General features: G+C 51.5%; 1 protein-coding gene across 1 annotated transcript in view; it reads right to left on the bottom strand.

The window, feature by feature from the left end:
* Positions 1-217: 217 nt before the first annotated feature.
* The window catches only part of PKNOX2 (PBX/knotted 1 homeobox 2), a gene marked incomplete at its 5' end in the record, with an annotated part of 33514 nt that continues 15244 nt past the window's right edge, over positions 218-18487 (bottom strand). The window contains 3 exons of the mRNA XM_028486267.2: positions 218-2570; positions 3605-3783; positions 4699-4775. Coding sequence (XP_028342068.1) covers positions 2344-2570; positions 3605-3783; positions 4699-4775 — 483 coding nt within the window. The remainder of the gene's footprint in view (positions 2571-3604; positions 3784-4698; positions 4776-18487) is intronic.

Here is an 18487-nt window from a genome sequence, read left to right as displayed (position 1 = left end):
GGCATGTGAGGGCTGGGGGAGGGGCAGTGGTGGCCCCAGCTTGGATGGAGGTCGGAAAAGCCAAGGGGCTTTGAGGGTAGAGTGTGGTGGAAGAGCTCCCCTGCTATGGGGGCAGCCTGCCAGGAGAGGGCAGTGCAGAGCCTCCTCCTGTCTTCCCTCCTTCATCTCTTTGTCTTGGAGCAGACACGTCTGCGCTGAGTGTACTGAACTTGGCCGTCTTCCTCCCCAGACAGGTAAACTGAGGACACCCAGAAAGCCTTCTTCCTTGGTCCTTTCATGGGTATTCAGGTCAACAAGGAGTATGCTGAGGCCTCCACGTTTTCTCTGGTCCAGGGTCCCCCTAACCCCTAATCACAGAAAAAGAGAATCGCGCGCCAGAATTATGGTAGGTAATAAGGTTTACTGAAAACTCGGCCACATTCAGTACTGGTTTGGTGGATACATCAGAAGAGGTTGCATAACATTAGGCAGGTGGAGGGGGCTGGGAGGAGGATGTGTGGGCACGTGTGTGCAGGTGTGCCTGTGCTGGGGTGGGATGCCTGTCCAAAGTGATAAGTGGAAGGGTGTGCGTGTGAACAAGAAAAATGAACCAGAACAGGAAATGTATTTTATCCCACTTCACGTTGCAAAAGTCTCACGCCAAAAAAGCTAGACTTTCCTCTACCTATGGCATCAAAAGGGAGTAAAAAATGATTGGATCACCCAGATTATAAATAAGGTTATTTGTTTCTCAAAAATCCCTATTAAAACATTAAATATCAGCTCTTTTGGGGGAAGAAATACATTCATTTCAGGGAGACCTCAGGAAAGCCACCATCCTTTTGCTCCTCCTTAGGGGGTCCCGCGGGGGCCCGTGAGTTGAGCCAGGCAGCCGCTCACATCCTGCCACTGACAGAGATGGCCAACGCACAACTGACAAATGAAGCTGCAAGTCCATTAAATTAAATTCAATGGAAAACACACGTGTGATCAGTCCCGTCATTCACAGCCATAGGGGTGGGAGGGAACGGGAGGATGGGGTGCCAACCCCGGGGGACTGGATGTTGGGGTGGGAGGGTGTGTGTTGGGCAGATGGTGGGAAGACTCCTCCTCCTGGTGGAGCCCCAGTTCCTCCAGTGCTGTGTAAGTGATGGCGTGGAGAACAGTGAGGCGGGGGGTGGGGCACCTCCTCCACACTGTGGATATTGACGGGAAGAGGGCTGTAGCACCTTCTCAAACCCCTGGCTTCCCACTGGGCTGGATGCTTCTTTCCAATGTTTCTTCTGCCTCCTCTGAAGGATAGAGTGAAGACGAGAGGATGAAGGCTGGTGGAGCCGGCCTGGGAGCAGGGGGACAGCAGTGAGGGACAGGAAGGGTGGACAGGTTCCAAGCTAACCTGGCTCCACCCTCTCTGATGGCCCCTGGAGGGGGTGGAACGCCTGGGGAGCTCCATCCGAGGGCTGGAACATCTGGGATAAGACACCGCTGTCCTGTTGTTACAGGAGCTGAGTTCTGTGACCGCTGGGGATAGCTGTGGTCCCCAAAGTCACCTTGATACGGCTCCTAGCCCAGGTTCTGCCATCTCCTTGGGTCCTGGAGCCAACCCAGGTGAAGGGACTCCGCTTAACCTCCTATAAATGAGCCCACCAGCTTACCACTGATTTCCAGGAGAGAGAGAAGGCAGCTCTGGTGGCTCCCATCCCTCTCTCCCAAGTCCACGGTTGCCCGAGCCCAGAGGCAGGGCCTTGGAGGGCTGAGAGGAGCTCTAGGAGTCCAGGTCCCACTCTGGTCTGCCGGATGTGATGCCTCAGGCCGTTCCCCTCCTCCAGCCACGGATTATACGTTGAGGCTCCCTCCTGCCCTTGAATGTCTCTCAGAGGAGCTGACAACCCTCTGGAGGTGGAACCCAGACCCCTTTTGTCTGTCTCTCCCTTTCCTCCTAACTCTGTTCCCTGGCAAAGGCTCACTCTGTGAACAGCACTGATCCACCTCACAGCGCAGGGCTTGTAAACAACTCAAGTCCTTCAGTGGCGGGGGTTTGGGGGGCATGGGTGCCATCTGTCCTCAGGGATTTGGTGAGTCCAGATCTCACTCCTGCCTTTCTGTCCAGGCTGCTCAACTGGCCCCGCCAAACGGAGTCCTCTGCAGCTCTAGGGAAGTGGGGCCAGGGTACTGGTTGAAGCTTGGTGGTTGGGAAGGAACAGGTGTTTCCTCTGCATTTCCTCCAGCTACTGATTTTGGGAAGCCAGGGGCCAACTTCCTCGGTGCTGCCTGCCCGTGTCTCCTCCCCCCCTCCCCCACCCTGAAGCCCTCCTGACGACACTCCTCTCCTGCTCGGTGATCAGTGCCATCTGGGCTGCCCGATTACTCCAGGGAGTCACTGTGTTCCAAGCCCAGGTCGCTGACATTCGTCGTCTGCAGCTCGTCGGCCTCGTCCTCCAGCTCCTCTTCCTCCTCCTCTTCCATCTCATCCTCATCCTCTTCTTCTGTCCCGTCCAATGAGTCATCGTGTGCGGCCATCATAGCCTGCTGCATGGCCATGGTGGCATTGTCTGAGGACAGGGACTGCAGGTTGTCCAGGCTGATGGAACCTACGTGAGAGAAGAAGGCAAGGGTCAGGCCCTGGAAACCCAGTGGATTCAGTGCTGAGCTCGCACACTGGACAGTCCCCTGGCGTAAAGTCTCCTGTCTGTTCCCCTGTCAGCCGCGCCCTGCCCCATCCCAAGCAGCTGCACTCCTGGGTACCACTTCCTGAGCGTCTTCTGTGTAAGTATGTCAAACGCTGTTGCCTTTCGAAGAAGTCTGTAAGTAGGTATTATCATCCCCATCCTAAAGAGGAGGAAACAGTCTCAGACAGTTGAGTCATTAGCTCAGAATGACACAGTCAGGCATGATATAGCTGGCATTCTCTCCCTGGCTGGTCAAGCTCAAAATCTGTTGATTTCTACTCTACCTCAAAAGACTATTGCCCACCACACAGAACTGGTACCCAGTCATATAAGTGCACGCATACATGAAGGGACACCTGCACACGTGTACACCTCCACGCCACTTCCCACGCAGAGCTAGCTTCACATGCTAAGCTATAAAACGTTGTCTGGCTCGTGGCTCACTGAATTATTCATGGTGCACCAGGCGACCGGCAATTAGAAAAGTGTATACGGAGGGTGCGATGGAGAAGCTGGGAAGACAAAGCTCTTCCTGGCCTCCGTTCACAAGCCAGCTGCCTGCTTCGGTATTTATAGATGGCCCTGGCTCTAGGGGAACTGTGCAGACACTGACTGGTGCTGAGGAACTTCAGGTCGGTGTGGGACTGAGGAGGGGGGAATCTGCTGAGGAGCCACTGACTCAGATGACCACCAACTGACTCCCACTCATCTTTGAGATTGCTTTTGGCTTGTTAAAATATATGCAGACAAAAAGAAATCCCCTTCTTTCAGGCTGACATACATCGTTTGATGGGGATCGGGTAGGGATACCTACTGTGACAGAGCTGACACGGCCACTCAAACGTGGAGACGTTCAGCCCCTGACGCTGTGCACAGCTGCGCCCGTAGGAGCTCCAGGAGCCCCTCCCAACCAGCCCCCCGCCCCCGTCTACAGTACCCTCAGCCCCAGCTCTTACCATCGGGGTTTGTCCCCGGGGCACCACCCTGCTGCTGCAGCACCCCTGCAGCAATGGAGTTGGGCCAGAACCTTTGGGTGGGCCGGTGCTGTGACTTGATTTTCTTGGCTTTGGGGGCAGGGTCGGGGTTGCTGGCGTCAAGCATGGGCTGCAGGATGCGCCTCCGGGCGTTGATGAACCTGCCCAGGGGTAAGATGGAGACGGGTAAGTCACCACCAGGGGGCGGGAGCATGTGCGCGCAGGTACGCGTGTCTGTGTGTGCACACGTGTGCGTGTGTATGCACACGTGTGCATGTGCGCGCAGAGAGCGCTAAGCCGCTTCCAGACACTCAGAAGCTGGTCCTTGTACGGAACAGACTGGGGTCTGGTCTAGGGTGTGGAAGCACAGCTGTGATGAGCCCTGGGCACCGAGGAGCTCGTGACGTCACCAGGGGGCTTGGTGACCACAAACCAGCGTGGGACCAATGCGTGAGAAGGGTCAGGAATCTCTGCTCCAGACCGGTCAGGACTGAACAGAGGAAGGAAGCGCCCCCCAGTCAAAGGCACTAACCTCTGACCTGACCTCTCTCCAGAGGGCCAAGGGTCTGCTCCCATCCAGCCAGAACTCACCCTCCGAGATTTCTAGGACACCCCAGCCGGCCACAGAGGAGGGGAGCACGGGAGCCCTGTGGGGTGAGAACTGCCAACTCCTCCCTATCCTTCCTGCTCCCAGCCCTGCAGAGTGTTTCAGCTTGAGCTCTTTTGACATGGGTGGTGAGTAGACCAGATGACCCCCTGTGGCCTCGGGTCGTGGGATGCAGGCACCCCTGTGTGTCTGTAGTGCAGGTGGGGCTGGGTTTTCTGCAAGAAGGCAAGAAGTTCCCAGTGATGTTCCTGACACAGTTTCCCAGGAGAGGGCGCTGAGAAGCTATAGGTGTTGATAGGTGGTGATTCCGGATATCTGCTTCCAGCCCACAGTCGATGGCTGGCATGGTCGCCAGGTTGAGACTGAGGCCAGGCCGGGCACTCTAGCCTCTTTCCGCCTGCTATGCATTCCCCTGCCCAGCAAGTGGCCCCTGGATCTGAGAGCCTCTGGCCAGGCGATACTAACTCACCAGTTATTCACTTGCAGGAGGGTGAGGTTTGTCTGGGCCGCGATCTGCCTCTTCTCATCCTCCGTGGGGTAGGGGTGCTGAAATGAGAGGTGAAGGGCTAGTGAGGGGTGGGCACGTGGTGGCCTGGTCCCCCTAGAGACCATGCCCATGACACAGGCAGCATCGCGGGCCAGGTAGCCCCAGTGGTTTGGAAGCCCCAAAAGGGGAAAGGGTAACGTTGTTCCCCAGAAAGAATGGCCAGGGGGTGGAGGGAGGCTGCTCTGGGCCTGAGGAGGGCCACCTGCCCTAAGCCCAGCCCCCCACGGTGGAGGACCAGGTGGTTTCCCAAGGGTGGGTAAAGTTCAATACTGATCGCTTCCAAAGCAGTGTCACATTCTCACTTGGCCCACCCCCAAACAGGCAGGTCAGGCATTATCAATATTAGGATTGACAATGGCCTCAAAAGCCCATAGGACTCTCAGAAGGTGGTAAACGGGTGAACGAATCCATTTAATTTAAACTAACTGACATTTACTGAATATCTACTACGTGTGCAGATCCATGCAGGCATCCTAGGAGACAGAAGATAAATATAATGATAACTACAACTTGTGTAATACTTTGTAGCCTATGAAATGCTTTCATGCACTTAATTTGACTTTAATAAAGCATATCGGTAAAACTTGGTAAGAGGCAGGTTAGGTGAAGAAACTGAAGGCCTATCTCCACTGTCCCCCAGATGGCGGCATCAGCTCGGAGCTCAGTTCTGACGTTAGTCCGTGCTCCCCCCATCGCTTCATGCTGCCACTTGGTGAGACGGAGTCAGTGTCTTTGTGGGGGTGAGTGAGGACGTGGGGCAGGGCCTTCAGTCCTGCACTGATTACACGTTTGTCTCTCTCTCGGATCGTGCTTCATGAGGGCAGAGACCAGCTCTTACTAATGTATCCCCAGCACCCGCCACACGTACCTGAAGTACAAATGGCTGCCGAGCAAAAGAAAGCAGAAACAAGGCGCTAGGTGCTGGGGTTTGGGTAACAAGCACTGGAGAAGCTTAGGAGAAGTGGGTGTTGGCCAAAGCGCTGGGGAGGCTGAATAGGTCACATTAAAGACTGGGAAAGTTTGGGGTGGCAGAGGGTTAGGGGACCTTCTGGAGCCCACTGGGTGGTGAGCCCCATGATGTCTGGGTCTATGTGTCTGTGTGTCTTTCCCAGGCTTCTGCATAACACCTGGCACCCAGCAGGCTTGCAATATAGGTGTGATGAGCGTCTGAATGGGTCAGAGCCTTGCCCTGGCAGCTAGGGGAGGTTCGGGAGCTCTCAGGGTAGAGGGCTGAGCTGTCCTCAGGTCAGAATCATCCCCTTATTGAGGTGGTATGAGATAGTGGTGCTTGGGCTTTCCAAAGTCCTGAAGACCGGGACTCAGGTTCTGGCTCTATCATGAAGAGCTGTGAGATCTCAGGTACATCACTTAACCCCACATCATAAAGTCATCTAATGATTAAAGGAAATTATACTTGTAAAGTGCTCGATAAGAGATCACTCTTCATGCTATTATTGGACAATGTTGGCAAGGTGCTTAAAGGTCTCTAAGGGATGAGCTTGAGATCAGCAACCTCCATAGAACTCTCATTATCAGTGACAGAGGAAAGGAACCTCTTCGGTGCCCTCAGTGTCCCTTGACTGAAGGAGTCAGGGTCGTGTGTTGTTTTAATTCACACCTCTGACCCTGACCACAGCGCCAGGGCAGCCGGGACTCGTGACCCATATGATATTAAGATTCTAACAAGAAGGAAAGCACGTCGGTGTCATAGGAGCCAATTTCATCTAACTGGGAAGGAGCCGAGGGAGGTGGGGAGGAGACTGTAGCCTCCCAGGGGCTCCATGCATCTGACACCCTCCGGGGAGGGGTGGTGGCCGAGCCCTCCTCCCCTGCCCCGTGGGGCTCCAAGCTCAGCGGCCCTGATAAGGAGCCGAGCAGCCTCCCTGTCATCCGTGGCAACCGGTCTGAGAACACAGCAAAAATATAGTAACCTTTTGGCCTTCCCGGGCCCCACTCGGCCCTTGCTACCTTCATGCCTTTGCACGTGCTGCCCCCTCTGCTGGAATGCTCCTTCTCCCACTTTTCCACTGCGTGTGTTTCTGAGCTTCTGCAAAGACCTTTCACCGGTCAAGTCCTCTGTGAGGCCTTTCCCCCCAGCTCCCCAGGGAAAAGTTAGTCACTGCTGCACTTGAATAATTGCCTTTAGCCCACTATATGGTGATAGATATCTCCCCCTGGTGATAGATATCTCCCCCTATCCTGGGAGTTGCTCTCAGGCAGGGACCCAGTCTTATTAGACATTGCGTCGCCAGTGTCCAGACCAGTAACAGGCAGAGTGGATATTCAGTGTTCGTGTATGAAACAGATGAGTGAACCAGCACAAGAAGGAGATGGCTGACTTGTTCCCTGAGCCTTGCCAGCTGTGCCGGTTCATCAACCACAAATGCTGGGAAGCTGCTACCTCGGAGGTGCCCGCAAGCGAACGATACCCGGCCATAGAGCTCACAGCTTAGAGGGAAAGGCTACAGGCAAAGGAAAAAGCCTCTATTAAAAAGTAGTGCGTCTTCAGCACTGCGGTCTGTAAACTGTTTTAGTAAAGAGCTCAGATGCTGGAGCCAAAAAAAAAAAAAGTAGTGTGTAAGTACCCATCGGGTGGTAAGAGAAGCCAGGGGAGCCTTCCCTAGGGAGGAGGGACTTCAACTGGATTTTGAAGAATGGCCAAGCCATCCCAGTAAAAGAGGACCTGGGCCTTCCAGACAGGGGCTTTGCAGTGGGACTTATAGTCAAGTCAGTCAGATGCCAATCTCGTCCACCATTAAAAACCTCCAGAGAAGGAAATGCTTCAGCCTCACTCAGATAATGTGTGCTGTCTCTAAGGAGGCTTCTGGTGCGGGCCGCCATTCTGAGTGGATGTCATCAATCCACAGATTAATATGCTACCAATTAAAGGAGAGGGAGGAGAGGCAGGGTCCCTGAAACTGGCTGGTTGTTCCCTTATGGTAGGGATGTAAAGCCCTTATCCTCCTGGGGGGCAAGTCCCACCACCCATTGCTTCTGGGACCAGTGTCTTGTGAGGCATGCGGTGGAGGCCATGGGGTGAGTGGCAGCATCTGGCATGGCCTTGGGGACAGGTGTGTCACCAGAACATTCCTGGCACCATGTCTGAGTGCTCATGGGAGGAGTCCAGCTTGTCCATGCCTCTAGCTTGTCTACGCCTCACACCAGATGATTCCTGAGGACAGAGTCAAAATAGTCCTGGCCCCTGGACAGCCCACGATTTGGTCAGGGCTACTTTTAGCACAATCGGAACGGCTCGAGGCCAGGGACGGGGAGAGGAATCCAGCGAGATGGTGGTGAGCCATCAGGCTACGGCAGCTGCTCTCTGATCACTATTTGGAGGAACTCCTCTGGAGTCGGGAGGGAGGGGCACAGACAGCAGCCCTCTAGAAGAGAAGGAGAATGGACCAGAAAAGTACAGCTCCCTTCCGGGGCCAGCAGGGAGCCTCAGGCGACTGGGCAGTGCTGCCTGGTGGTTAAGAGCATGGCCTTTGCAGAGGTCAAGTCCTGCACCCACCACTTAACCAGCCGTGTGACCTTGGCAAGTTATTGTTTGATGTATGCCATCCTCAGTTTCCTGGGCTTAAAATAGAAATAAGAAGATGGTGATCACTCCTTGGACTTCGGGGATGATTGAATGAATGATGCAGGCAAAGCACGTGTGCTGCACTGACTCACTCTACACCACATGGTGAAGCCTCCCAGACACGGTATCGTTGAATATTTAGTCTCTGCGGAAGGGAATTGCAGGATTTATACTGAGTAGGCGTTTCACAACACCACAGTTGGCATCAGGAAGCTCCTCTGATGTCTAACCAAACTCTTTCCCTGACACCTCCCTTTTGGCCCTGTAACTCAAGTCTCTTCTGGGCTAAATCGAAGCTGAAGGCATCTCTCAGTTTGAACTATGGGTTCCCCCTAGGGTCCCGGGTCTGAAAGCAGCTCAGCCAGGCTGAGCTGGTCCATGGGCCCCTGGCCACGTCTTTCACTCAAAGCCCACCCAAGACGGTGCACCCACCTCCCAGCCCAGGAAGACCAGCAGGAGGCCGGCCACGTCCCGGAGGGACACAGCGCGTGGGAAGCAGCAGCCTGCAGGTGTGAGTCGGAGCCGCCGCTGGAGCAGGGCCTGGAGCTGGCTTTCCCACTTTCCTGCGCTGGGCTCAACCACACCCTCCTTCCCTTCTCGCTCCTGACCAACTGTGGGCACGTGATCTGCTGCGGCCACAGCTTGATAGCGTGGCCGCTGCTCAAGAAGGGCCAGAGACCAGCCGGAGGGAGGCAGCCAGGATGGTGAGGGGCCCTGAAACAACCACATTTCATCACATCGAAGATGCAGGGCACACCCTGACTTCAGAGATGCTAGAGCAGTTTGGGATGGAGAGGAGCACACAAGTCACCCAAGGACCCTCCCTTTCCTGCTGTAGCTGCCCTTGCTTGTATGTCCCACTCTTCCATTTCTCTCTCTTTTCAACTCCCCTCCCCACTTAACAATTGTGCACACACAGAAAAGCACAAAGAACTGAAATGCATAGCTTGGTGTAGTACCACAAACACCCATGTGACCACGCACCAGGTCAAAAAATAGAATTCTACCGGCACCCCAGCAGCCCCTTTTCTGCCCCCTCCCAATCACTTACCTCCAAAGATATCCTCCCCAAAGATAACCTGATGTTTATGGTAATTACTTTTTTTGCTTTTCCTAATCGTTTTACTATCTATGTTACATCCTTAACCATTATGGTTTAGTTTTGCTTGGTTTTGGACTCTATATAAATGGAATCATATAGCATGTAGTATTTCACTCCACAGTATGCTGTGAGATCCACTTACGGCTGTTCTATGTAGCAATCACATTCATGTTCATTGCCGTATAGTTTCTCATTGTAAAAGTCTACTGCCTTCCCGTTCTTCACCCTCCTGCAATTACAAAACCACTCTCCCTGCCTCTGGCTTCTTCTTCAATCCATCCTTCTCATGGCAGCAAGACTGGTCCTTCTTAACCTGCTCCCAACCCCTAAGTCCCCCCCATGAGCTCTGAGCCCTCACCCTACCCAGGATTCCACACACTACAAGGATGATCTGTTGTTTTTCACCCCAACCAGACAGGCTGCAATGTCTGAGAAAAGGGTCCACACCTGTCTTTTCATCCCCACCTCACTGGCGCCGAGGAAAATGCCCGGCCCGGGCCGAGCGTTCAATATGTGTTCGCTGAATGATCATAGGACCCTAGGGGGTAACTGGTACTTGTCACCATTCCCTTTGTGTGTGTTTGTGGGTGTGAAGATGGGTAGGAGAAGGTGAGGGAATTCTAGCTTGTATCAGGCTGCCTACGTATTAACGGTGCTATTCCCACAACTGATTGTTTCAAGCATATTTGTGGGGGAAGGGGGATGGGGAGGGGGTACCTTCTACACATGAGAAAACTGAGCCCAGAGGCATTAAACACTGGCCCCAGGTTATATGGGGGGTAGATGGCAGAGCTGGGACCCACACCCCCTGTATCTTTAACCACATCCATTCCACCTCTGTCAGCTACTGTGCTTTTTAACATATTGTTGATCTTCCCCATAGGTAGGTATTATTATCTCCATTTTATGAAGAGGAAATTGACATCAGAGAAGTTAATTGACCCTCTCAAGGTCATATAGTCAGTAAAAAATGGAGCAGGGCTCAATCTCAAGTCTGTCTGCCTCCAAAGCCTTGTTCCTTCTACTGTACCAGGCTGCCCTAAAGGAACTAATCTTTTCTACAGACCAAACATCCCCAGCCTTTAACCATTCATCATGTGACACGTTTCCTTTCGGAGTCGTTTGAACAGACATTTCCCCATCCTGGCTGCCCTCCTCTGGACACGACTTGTTGAAGGACCTTTTGATGTCTGATGCTCGGTCCTGGACACACTATGCTGGATGTGTCTGACCAGCAAGATGGACAAGCCCCCTCACCTCTATTGAGTCGTCTGTTCCCCAACCCCTTGCGTGTGTGTTTGTGTAACACCACATGATTACATCACGGGTTGACTGCTCGTAGTATGTGTATGATTTATTCCCGATTAATTTGTCAGCCCTTTGAGCGCCGAAATCATGTCTCCTACCTGAAGCTTAGGTGTTAGTGGACAGTTTAGTTAAAGATCTGTGTTCTGGTAGAGAGAAGCCCCCAGGATTCAGGAAGAACAAACAAGAGATCCTCCTCTACTTTCAGGTAACAGAACTAGGCCTGGGTAAACGCTGAGACTGGAGAGCACAGACTTTGTCAGCTTCTCCCTTTTTGGTGCCTTGTTGACTCTTCCCAGCACCCCTCTCACAAATCCCCGGGGTCTTCATGTTATCCTACAGTCAGCTTCCTGAACTGGAGGCCTCTGGCCTCTAGGGCTTCACGGTCAAATCCCCTGCAACTATGTTCATGATGATGGAGGTAAAGCTTTCATCAGATTCTCAAAAGGGTCAAGGACCTAGAAGAGGTTGAAAACAATTGCTAGGAACCTTTCCTCTGGCACCCCAGTCTGGCTTACCTCCTCAAAATGCTGTGTTTGAAAATGTTCTAATCTTCATCTTCTACCAATAATAAGCACTGGCACTCTTCCCATGAAAGTGATCTTAGCTGAGTGGGTGTAGAAAACCAAGCTTTTGGACTAATTCATACCTAAGCTGTGAAGGAGTGATGGCCTCAGGGCCTCGCTGTAGGTATTTTGACAAGGATTGGATAATTTTAAGTGGGTCTCTGATGAGTGAGATTTCAGATAAGGTGATGAAGTTAAAGGAAAAAATAGCAGATAAGATATTCTGGAACAAGAATGGTTCAGTCTCCCTAGGCCATTATCTTGCTTTTCAAGGTTTCTCACTTTTCTCCACAGATTCCCTAGAAATGTCAAGGTTTCTCTCAGCGTTTTCCAAGGCAGGGCAGATTGTGGGGATTCCTGGAGGGAGACTGCGGGTATTTGTAGCAGCAGCTGTGTCTGTATCAGGACAAAGTACCTTCACATCCATCATCTTATTCTAGCTGGGTATCGTGATTCCCATTTTACAGCAGAGGAAACTGAGGCTCGATGAGGTTAAGCAATTCACCGCAGGTCTGCTGGCTACGTAGAGGGGGCAGCGGGGCTCAAATCGATATCCTGCCTCCGAGTACCATGCCCTTTCCACAGACCGTCTCTCTCTGCTGTAAGAGCCACCACTGTTCTAAGTCAGCTGTCGATGAAGCCTGTACATGGGCCTCTGACAGGGACAGATGCATGCTTCCTTCAGAGCTTAACACAATGCTAGGCACAGGGAAGGGGGCAAGAATGTTTGCTGAGTGACTGAAGGCAACACCACGGCGCAGAGGCAACCAACTGGATCTCACCTCCACAAGCCTTCCTTGGCTGGGAGCCTGTGTGCAGGGCACACACTGTACCCGGGTTCCAGCAGGGATGAGCCCAGCATGTGAGGCTCTAGCCCTGTGGGTGAGGATAGCTGGCAATCTGACAAAGAATCTCAAAGATAAGGACGGGCTCAGAATCGTGGGCTGTACACGAATGTGTGTAGCAGCGTCACTCAAGGCCCAAAAGTTGAAACAACCAACCCAAACGTCCATAAACCGATGAACGGATAAACAAAATGTGGTCTGTCTACACAATGGGATACTGTCCAGTCATACACAGGAATGAAGCACTGCTATGTGGTACAATATGGATGAACCCTGAACACATCACGCTAAATGAAAGAAGTCAGTCACAAAAGACTCCATATCATACGATTTCATTTCATGTGAATAATCCAAAACAGGCAAACCCATTGAGACAGAAAGTAGATCACTGGCTTCTAGAGGCAGGGGAGTGACGGCTAACGGGTACAGGGTTTCTTTCCAGGGTGACGAAATATTCTGGAACTAGATAGTGGTGATGATTGCAGAGCTTTGTAAATGTACTTGAAACCTCTGAATTGTACAGTTAAAAAGAGTGAATTTTATGGCATGTGAGTTATATTTCAATACCAAAAGAATCAAACAGAGAAGGCCCCTGGTGTTTTTGTGCACTCAGCTTTTGTGACTATAGCCACGAGGGCCCTGGAGCAAGGTCCTCAGCTCTGTGGGGCAGGGGTGAGATGGCTGCAAGCAGAGTGCGACTGTGACCCTGGCTGGATGCGTGCCAGGCTTGTGGATGTGATGGATACGGAAGGAAGAGGAGGGACGAGATAGTGAGAGAGCCTCACTGTATCTAAAACTAGGGCCAGGCTATCAAAATCCTGCAGCTGTCCCAGGATGGGGCTCTGGGCCTCAGCTGAGGGTCAGGGTCCCCCTTTGCTTTACCTAGACTTTGCACGGGAACCGAGAGATGCTGTGGTTTCTTGCGTCAGTGTAGAGGCAGTAACAGCCTAGTGGGTGAGACATTAGAGGCTCAAGCCACACAGACCTGGGTTCAAATGCTGCGGGACCTGGGGGAATGCGTTACCTTCATGGAGCCTGGTGTTGTTATTGGTAAAATGAGGATCGTTTCACCCGCTGGCTGGGCGGGTGAAACGAGATGATGCAAGGAAGATGCTTGGCTCTCACCCCTCGCACGGAAGTAGCTAAGGGAGGCGGGGCTCCTTTGATGGTGGCAGGGCCGCTGGGGCTTGGTTTCTTCTCTAGGCTCCCCCCACCCTCAGAAAATACTCTGTAAACTTGCTCCTGTGCTTGGGTAACAGCAGCACAGAGAACAGTCCCATTTTTGACGGAAATAAGCAGAATCACCCAGGCAGGACAGGGGGAGGCTGGGATCTGGACACGAGGGGATGAGGGCAGAAGCGGGGGTTGAGCTGCGCCCCTCCCTCTCTCCTCCATGGAGAGGACCCTCTGCCAGGGTTTCTCACCCTATCTGGATTTGTGATGGAATGATTGCTTCCAGCAGGAGTTTAGCTGCTTTCAGCCAAAATGCAGTAGCAAGAAAATCTCACTGGATTCTTCAGGGACCCAGAAGCAAGGAACTAATGGATGGAACCATCCCAGTCTCACTGCAGCCTAACAGCAAAAAGGCTCCGGGGTTTAGCCTCCATCTCAGGAGCACGCTGTCATCTGAATACATTTCTATAGCTGCTCGTGCCACAGAACAGTGGAAATGACAAGAAGCCTCGGACACAGGGCAAAAGGAATCAAAGAATACTAACTTCTGCCTGAGGGAAAGAAGAAAACAGGAAAGCCAGCATCTACAATGGAAGTTCTAATAACCGATCTCTATGAAACAAGTCTGCAGATTATACCACGCTCTCCCTTTCTGCTGTCAACCATTAGAGCTGCTGTCTACAGTATCCTGAAGGCTTGAGATGAATAGGTTACTTTGTAGAATGTTCATTAGCCAATTTATGTGCTTGTCAGAAAGTCAGCAGTGTCCGTGTTGACTAGTTTATGCCAGATCTACGTGTTACTGTAATTATGTAACTTTATCCTGTAAGCCAATAAAATATGAGTGCAAAAAGCAAGAGTTGTTGCTAAGAAAACTAAGTGGAGTGCTTTGGAAAGACTCCAGACTCACATTTGCTTAAAAGTGAGATCAGGTAAGACAAGTATAAGAGACTGGGATACACAACAAAAATCTAGAAATATCCTGCAGACAGATTACTTCCCAAAAGCCAAAGTTCTTATTCCATTTTAAATAAAGATGAAATTTATAGATCTTATAGAAGTTTGTGCAAGTAAAATGACAAGCTTTAATCAGAAAATGACCTTGTCCTTATATCAAAACATTAGCAAACAAATATATTATGTATGTCTTTTAAATCAAAATAAAATGTATCTTACATGTACCCCTATGTTCATAGCAGCACTATTCATAATAGCCAAGACACAGACACAACCTAAATGTCCATTGGCAGATAAATGGATAAAGAAGATGTGGTAACAGCCTGCGTGCCGCAATTACTGAGCTTTCGCACCACAACTAGAGAGAACTTGCGCACCACAACAAAAGACCCTGCATGCCACAATGACGATCCCGCATGCCAGAACTAAGACCTGAAGCAGACACACAAATAAATAAATAAATAAATAATTTTAAAAAGATGTGGTCCATATATACAATGGAGTATTATTCAGCCATAAAAAAAGAATGAAATAATGCCATTTGCAGCAACATGGACGGACCTAGAAATTATCATACTAAGTGAAGTAAGTCAGATATCACTTGTATGTGGAATCTAAAATATGACGCAAATGAGTATATCTATGAAACAGAAACGACTCACAGATGCAGAGAACAGACTTGTGGTTGCCAAGGGGGATGGGGGTGGGGGAGGGAAGGATTGGGAGTTTGGGGTTAGCGGATGTAAACTAGTATATATAGGATGGATAAACAACAAGGTCGTACTGTATAGCACAGGGAACTATATTCAATATCCTGTGATAAACCATAATGGAAAAGAATATGAAAAAGAATGTAAATATATATATGTATAACTGAGTCACTTTGCTGTACAGCAGAAATTAACACAACATTGTAAATCAACTCTACTTCAATAAAATAAATTAAAAAAATAAAATGTATCTTTTTAAAGGTTGTTTCTTTCTTCAATCAACTTTTCCAATTAAACAATCAACAAATTAGTTGTCTCACCTGCACTGGATATGAGAACATCGACTGATATTGAGATCTGCCCTTATTCATACCTTTTCTAAGACTGAACAGATACTATATGCCTAATACAACGTTGCCACAGAGTGGGGTTCTCCAAGAACTACAGTCTGACTTGTTCCTCAGAGCAACAATGAAAACAAGAGTGACTCAGAGTGATCAAATATTTGGGAAAAGCTTCAAACCATGCCCCCTCTTGCAAATTCACGATGCCCCCCTAGTATACTAAGGGTAAAGAAATAAGCTAAACTTCGTATAACCAGATTTTCCCAAATCTGTTTCATCAGGGTACCCCTTCTTGGAAGCAACACCTATAACATCCTGTAAAGGTACCCACTTTGGGAAGCAATGCTTTGGGGCCCAGAGAAGAGGTATCATGTATGATCTCTATTCTTAAACAATTTACAGCTGAGTCAGAGATATACAACATGTAGATCTGACACACACATATACACACAGAACAGGTAAGTAACAGTATTAGTCAATGTATTCTTAGGGTCAAATGATGGGAGAATCAGGAGGTTATTACAGATCAGAACAACAGATCAGCCATCCACCTCTAAATAACTTTCACAGATGTTGGGCCTTGGCCTCAAAAACTTGCTCTTGGTCTGCTGTTCTAGAAAGTTCACATTTCTTGAGTGTGACTGTGTATCAGGCATGGCTCTTTACATAAGTTATCTCATTTAGCTCTCTCAACCATGGAAAATGGGTATTATCTCCTTTTTCAAAGAAATAAAGTGATTGCCCAGCTAGTGGAAGGGCCTCAATTCATACTCCTGTCTGTCTGGCTTGAAAGCCTGTCTTCTTTCCACTGTGCCCTTTTACCAAGAGCCTTCACAGGCTTTTTCCTGAGCTGGGGTTTAGGGGAATTGTGTGCCCACCTGTATCTGGGGAGCCAGCCTTGGCCTGCAGGGGACAACTGCATCATGCTAAGTCCCTAGAGCCTGGACTTCTCCCCATCTTCTTCCTCCCCCTCTTCCAGAAGTTCTGAGTTCTGACTTTAAAGGCCCCTGGGTCACTCTCTTGTCCTCTCCCCATGGCCTCTGTGGGGAAGGCATTGACTTGCCAATGTCAAGTGCTTTATCAACAGTATCCACACTGAGTGCACTCTGAGCTGCAGAGGGCCCGGGGCGGGCGACGGCCTCACTCACACTGCTCAGCAAGTCCCCGCCATCGTTCCAGGTCCCTTGTGCAGCTCTAACCTGGGTCCTTCTTTACCCTCTGCTTTGTGCTCAGCGGCTACACCCTCTCTTCCCTGCCTCTACCTTCCTCTGCCTTCCCACGTCCGGCTGGAGGTGGCCGTGGAGTGGAAGGAAAAGACCCTGAGCCTTTGAGGGGGCTCAGCAGGAGGGGGGCGAAAGGCAGGGCGAGAGGCAGGACATGAACTGAGTCCAAGGTCAGAGGAGGGATGGATAGTGTGACCCTCTGTCTCAGGCTGAAGACTTAACTCAGGGGTGAGTTGCCATCGGGTGCGGGAGGGAGGCACCGGAAGCGACAGGAGTCAGTGGGGGGCACTGGCCTGGACACCAGGCTCCTCTCCCTCCTATACTTGCCTTTTCTCCCCTCAGAAGCAAGGTTGTAGGTGTGTTCACATCAGTCTTCAAACATTCACAGGATGGGGGTAGGGAAAGGAAGAGAAGCGAGGGAACGAACATTTAATAAGACCCAGCGTGCTAGGGTCTTTGCACTCATTTCACTGCTCCGTCATGATGGCCACAAGAGGTGAGTATGGCCAGATCACAGAGGAAGAGGGAAAGCCTAGATGTGAAGCTGGGTTTGGTTGCCTCAAAAGCCCATGAGGGCTTCCCTGGTGGCGCAGTGGTTGCGCGTCCACCTGCCGATGCAGGGGAACCGGGTTCGCGCCCCGGTCCGGGAGGATCCCACATGCCGCGGAGCGGCTGGGCCCGTGAGCCATGGCCGCTGAGCCTGCGCGTCCGGAGCCTGTGCTCCGCAACGGGAGAGGCCGCAGCAGAGGGAGGCCCGCATACCACAAAAAAAAAAAAAAAAAAAAAAAAAGCCCATGAGCTTTCCTCCAAACCCACAGCCCTACAGTTACACAGCAACACAGCGTAACACGTGGCCTCCTCTAGGTCCATGGCTGGGGCCGGGGAGGTAGCCTGGGTGCCCCCAACTTGGGTGTTATAGCTCAGTGCACAGAGACAGAACCTCCCCTACAGAGGCCCTCTTCCCGGCACTGGGGCTGGGAGCTTCGCACAGACACCGGGCTCTCAGGGCCACCAAGTCCATCTGAGCCCTCTGGCTCTCTAACAACGTGGAAGAGAGAACAGGCAGGAGACCTGGGCATCCCCATCACGAGCTCCAGATACTGAGTCCAGAGCAAGAGGCCAAGGCTGGGCTTGGCTTCATCACTAGGCTCCGGGAGTCTCTCCAACCTCCTTTCCTCGCTTTAACCCTCAGCCTTCCAGCGCTTTCTCTCCAAATTTGGTTATCGTTTGCTCGCAAGGTGGTGCCTTCAGGATGTGCTTCCTCAGCAAACGCTGGGGCGGCCCCGAGTCCTCATTCCCCAGAGTCAGTGCGGAGGGTGTACATACCGGTGGGGGGCGCAGAGCTCAGGCCACATCCAGCACCTCAGAGCAGTTCTGGCCATCTGCTGGGGGGCAGGAGATCCTAAGATCCCCAGATCCTAGGACCACCTGGGCCTGGGCGCCCTGGCTCTTGGAGGCACTTCCATTTCAAATAAAGGGCTGATGACTGACTGATTAATTAGTTCCCACGATCTGCTGGCTTTCTCTCCTTGTCCCTGAAGGAAGAGTCCCCCTAAATCCTGATTCTTGCCCACACTTTTCCGACCAATATATCTACAGCCCCAAGCTTGGTATTTGTCTTCTGTCTGTGTGTCTATTACTCATGCCAGGCCAAGAGCTTGCAGACCACTGGGAGCCCGCCTGTGCTCAAAGAATCTACCTCCCCACCCCAGCACGCACGCACGCGCACACACACACACGCGCGCGCACACACACACATACCCCAGACAGAGTCACTGGCTTTCTTTATTGCTCCAGCACACACACACAGACACACACACCCCAGAGTCACTGGGTTTCTTTATTGCTCCAGCACGCGCACACACACACACACACACACACACACACACACACACACACACAC

The sequence above is a fragment of the Physeter macrocephalus genome, unplaced genomic scaffold (genome assembly GCF_002837175.3).
Source record: "Physeter macrocephalus isolate SW-GA unplaced genomic scaffold, ASM283717v5 random_770, whole genome shotgun sequence".
NCBI classification, from domain to species: Eukaryota; Metazoa; Chordata; class Mammalia; order Artiodactyla; family Physeteridae; genus Physeter; species Physeter macrocephalus.
This window is presented reverse-complemented; position numbering and strand designations above follow the sequence as displayed.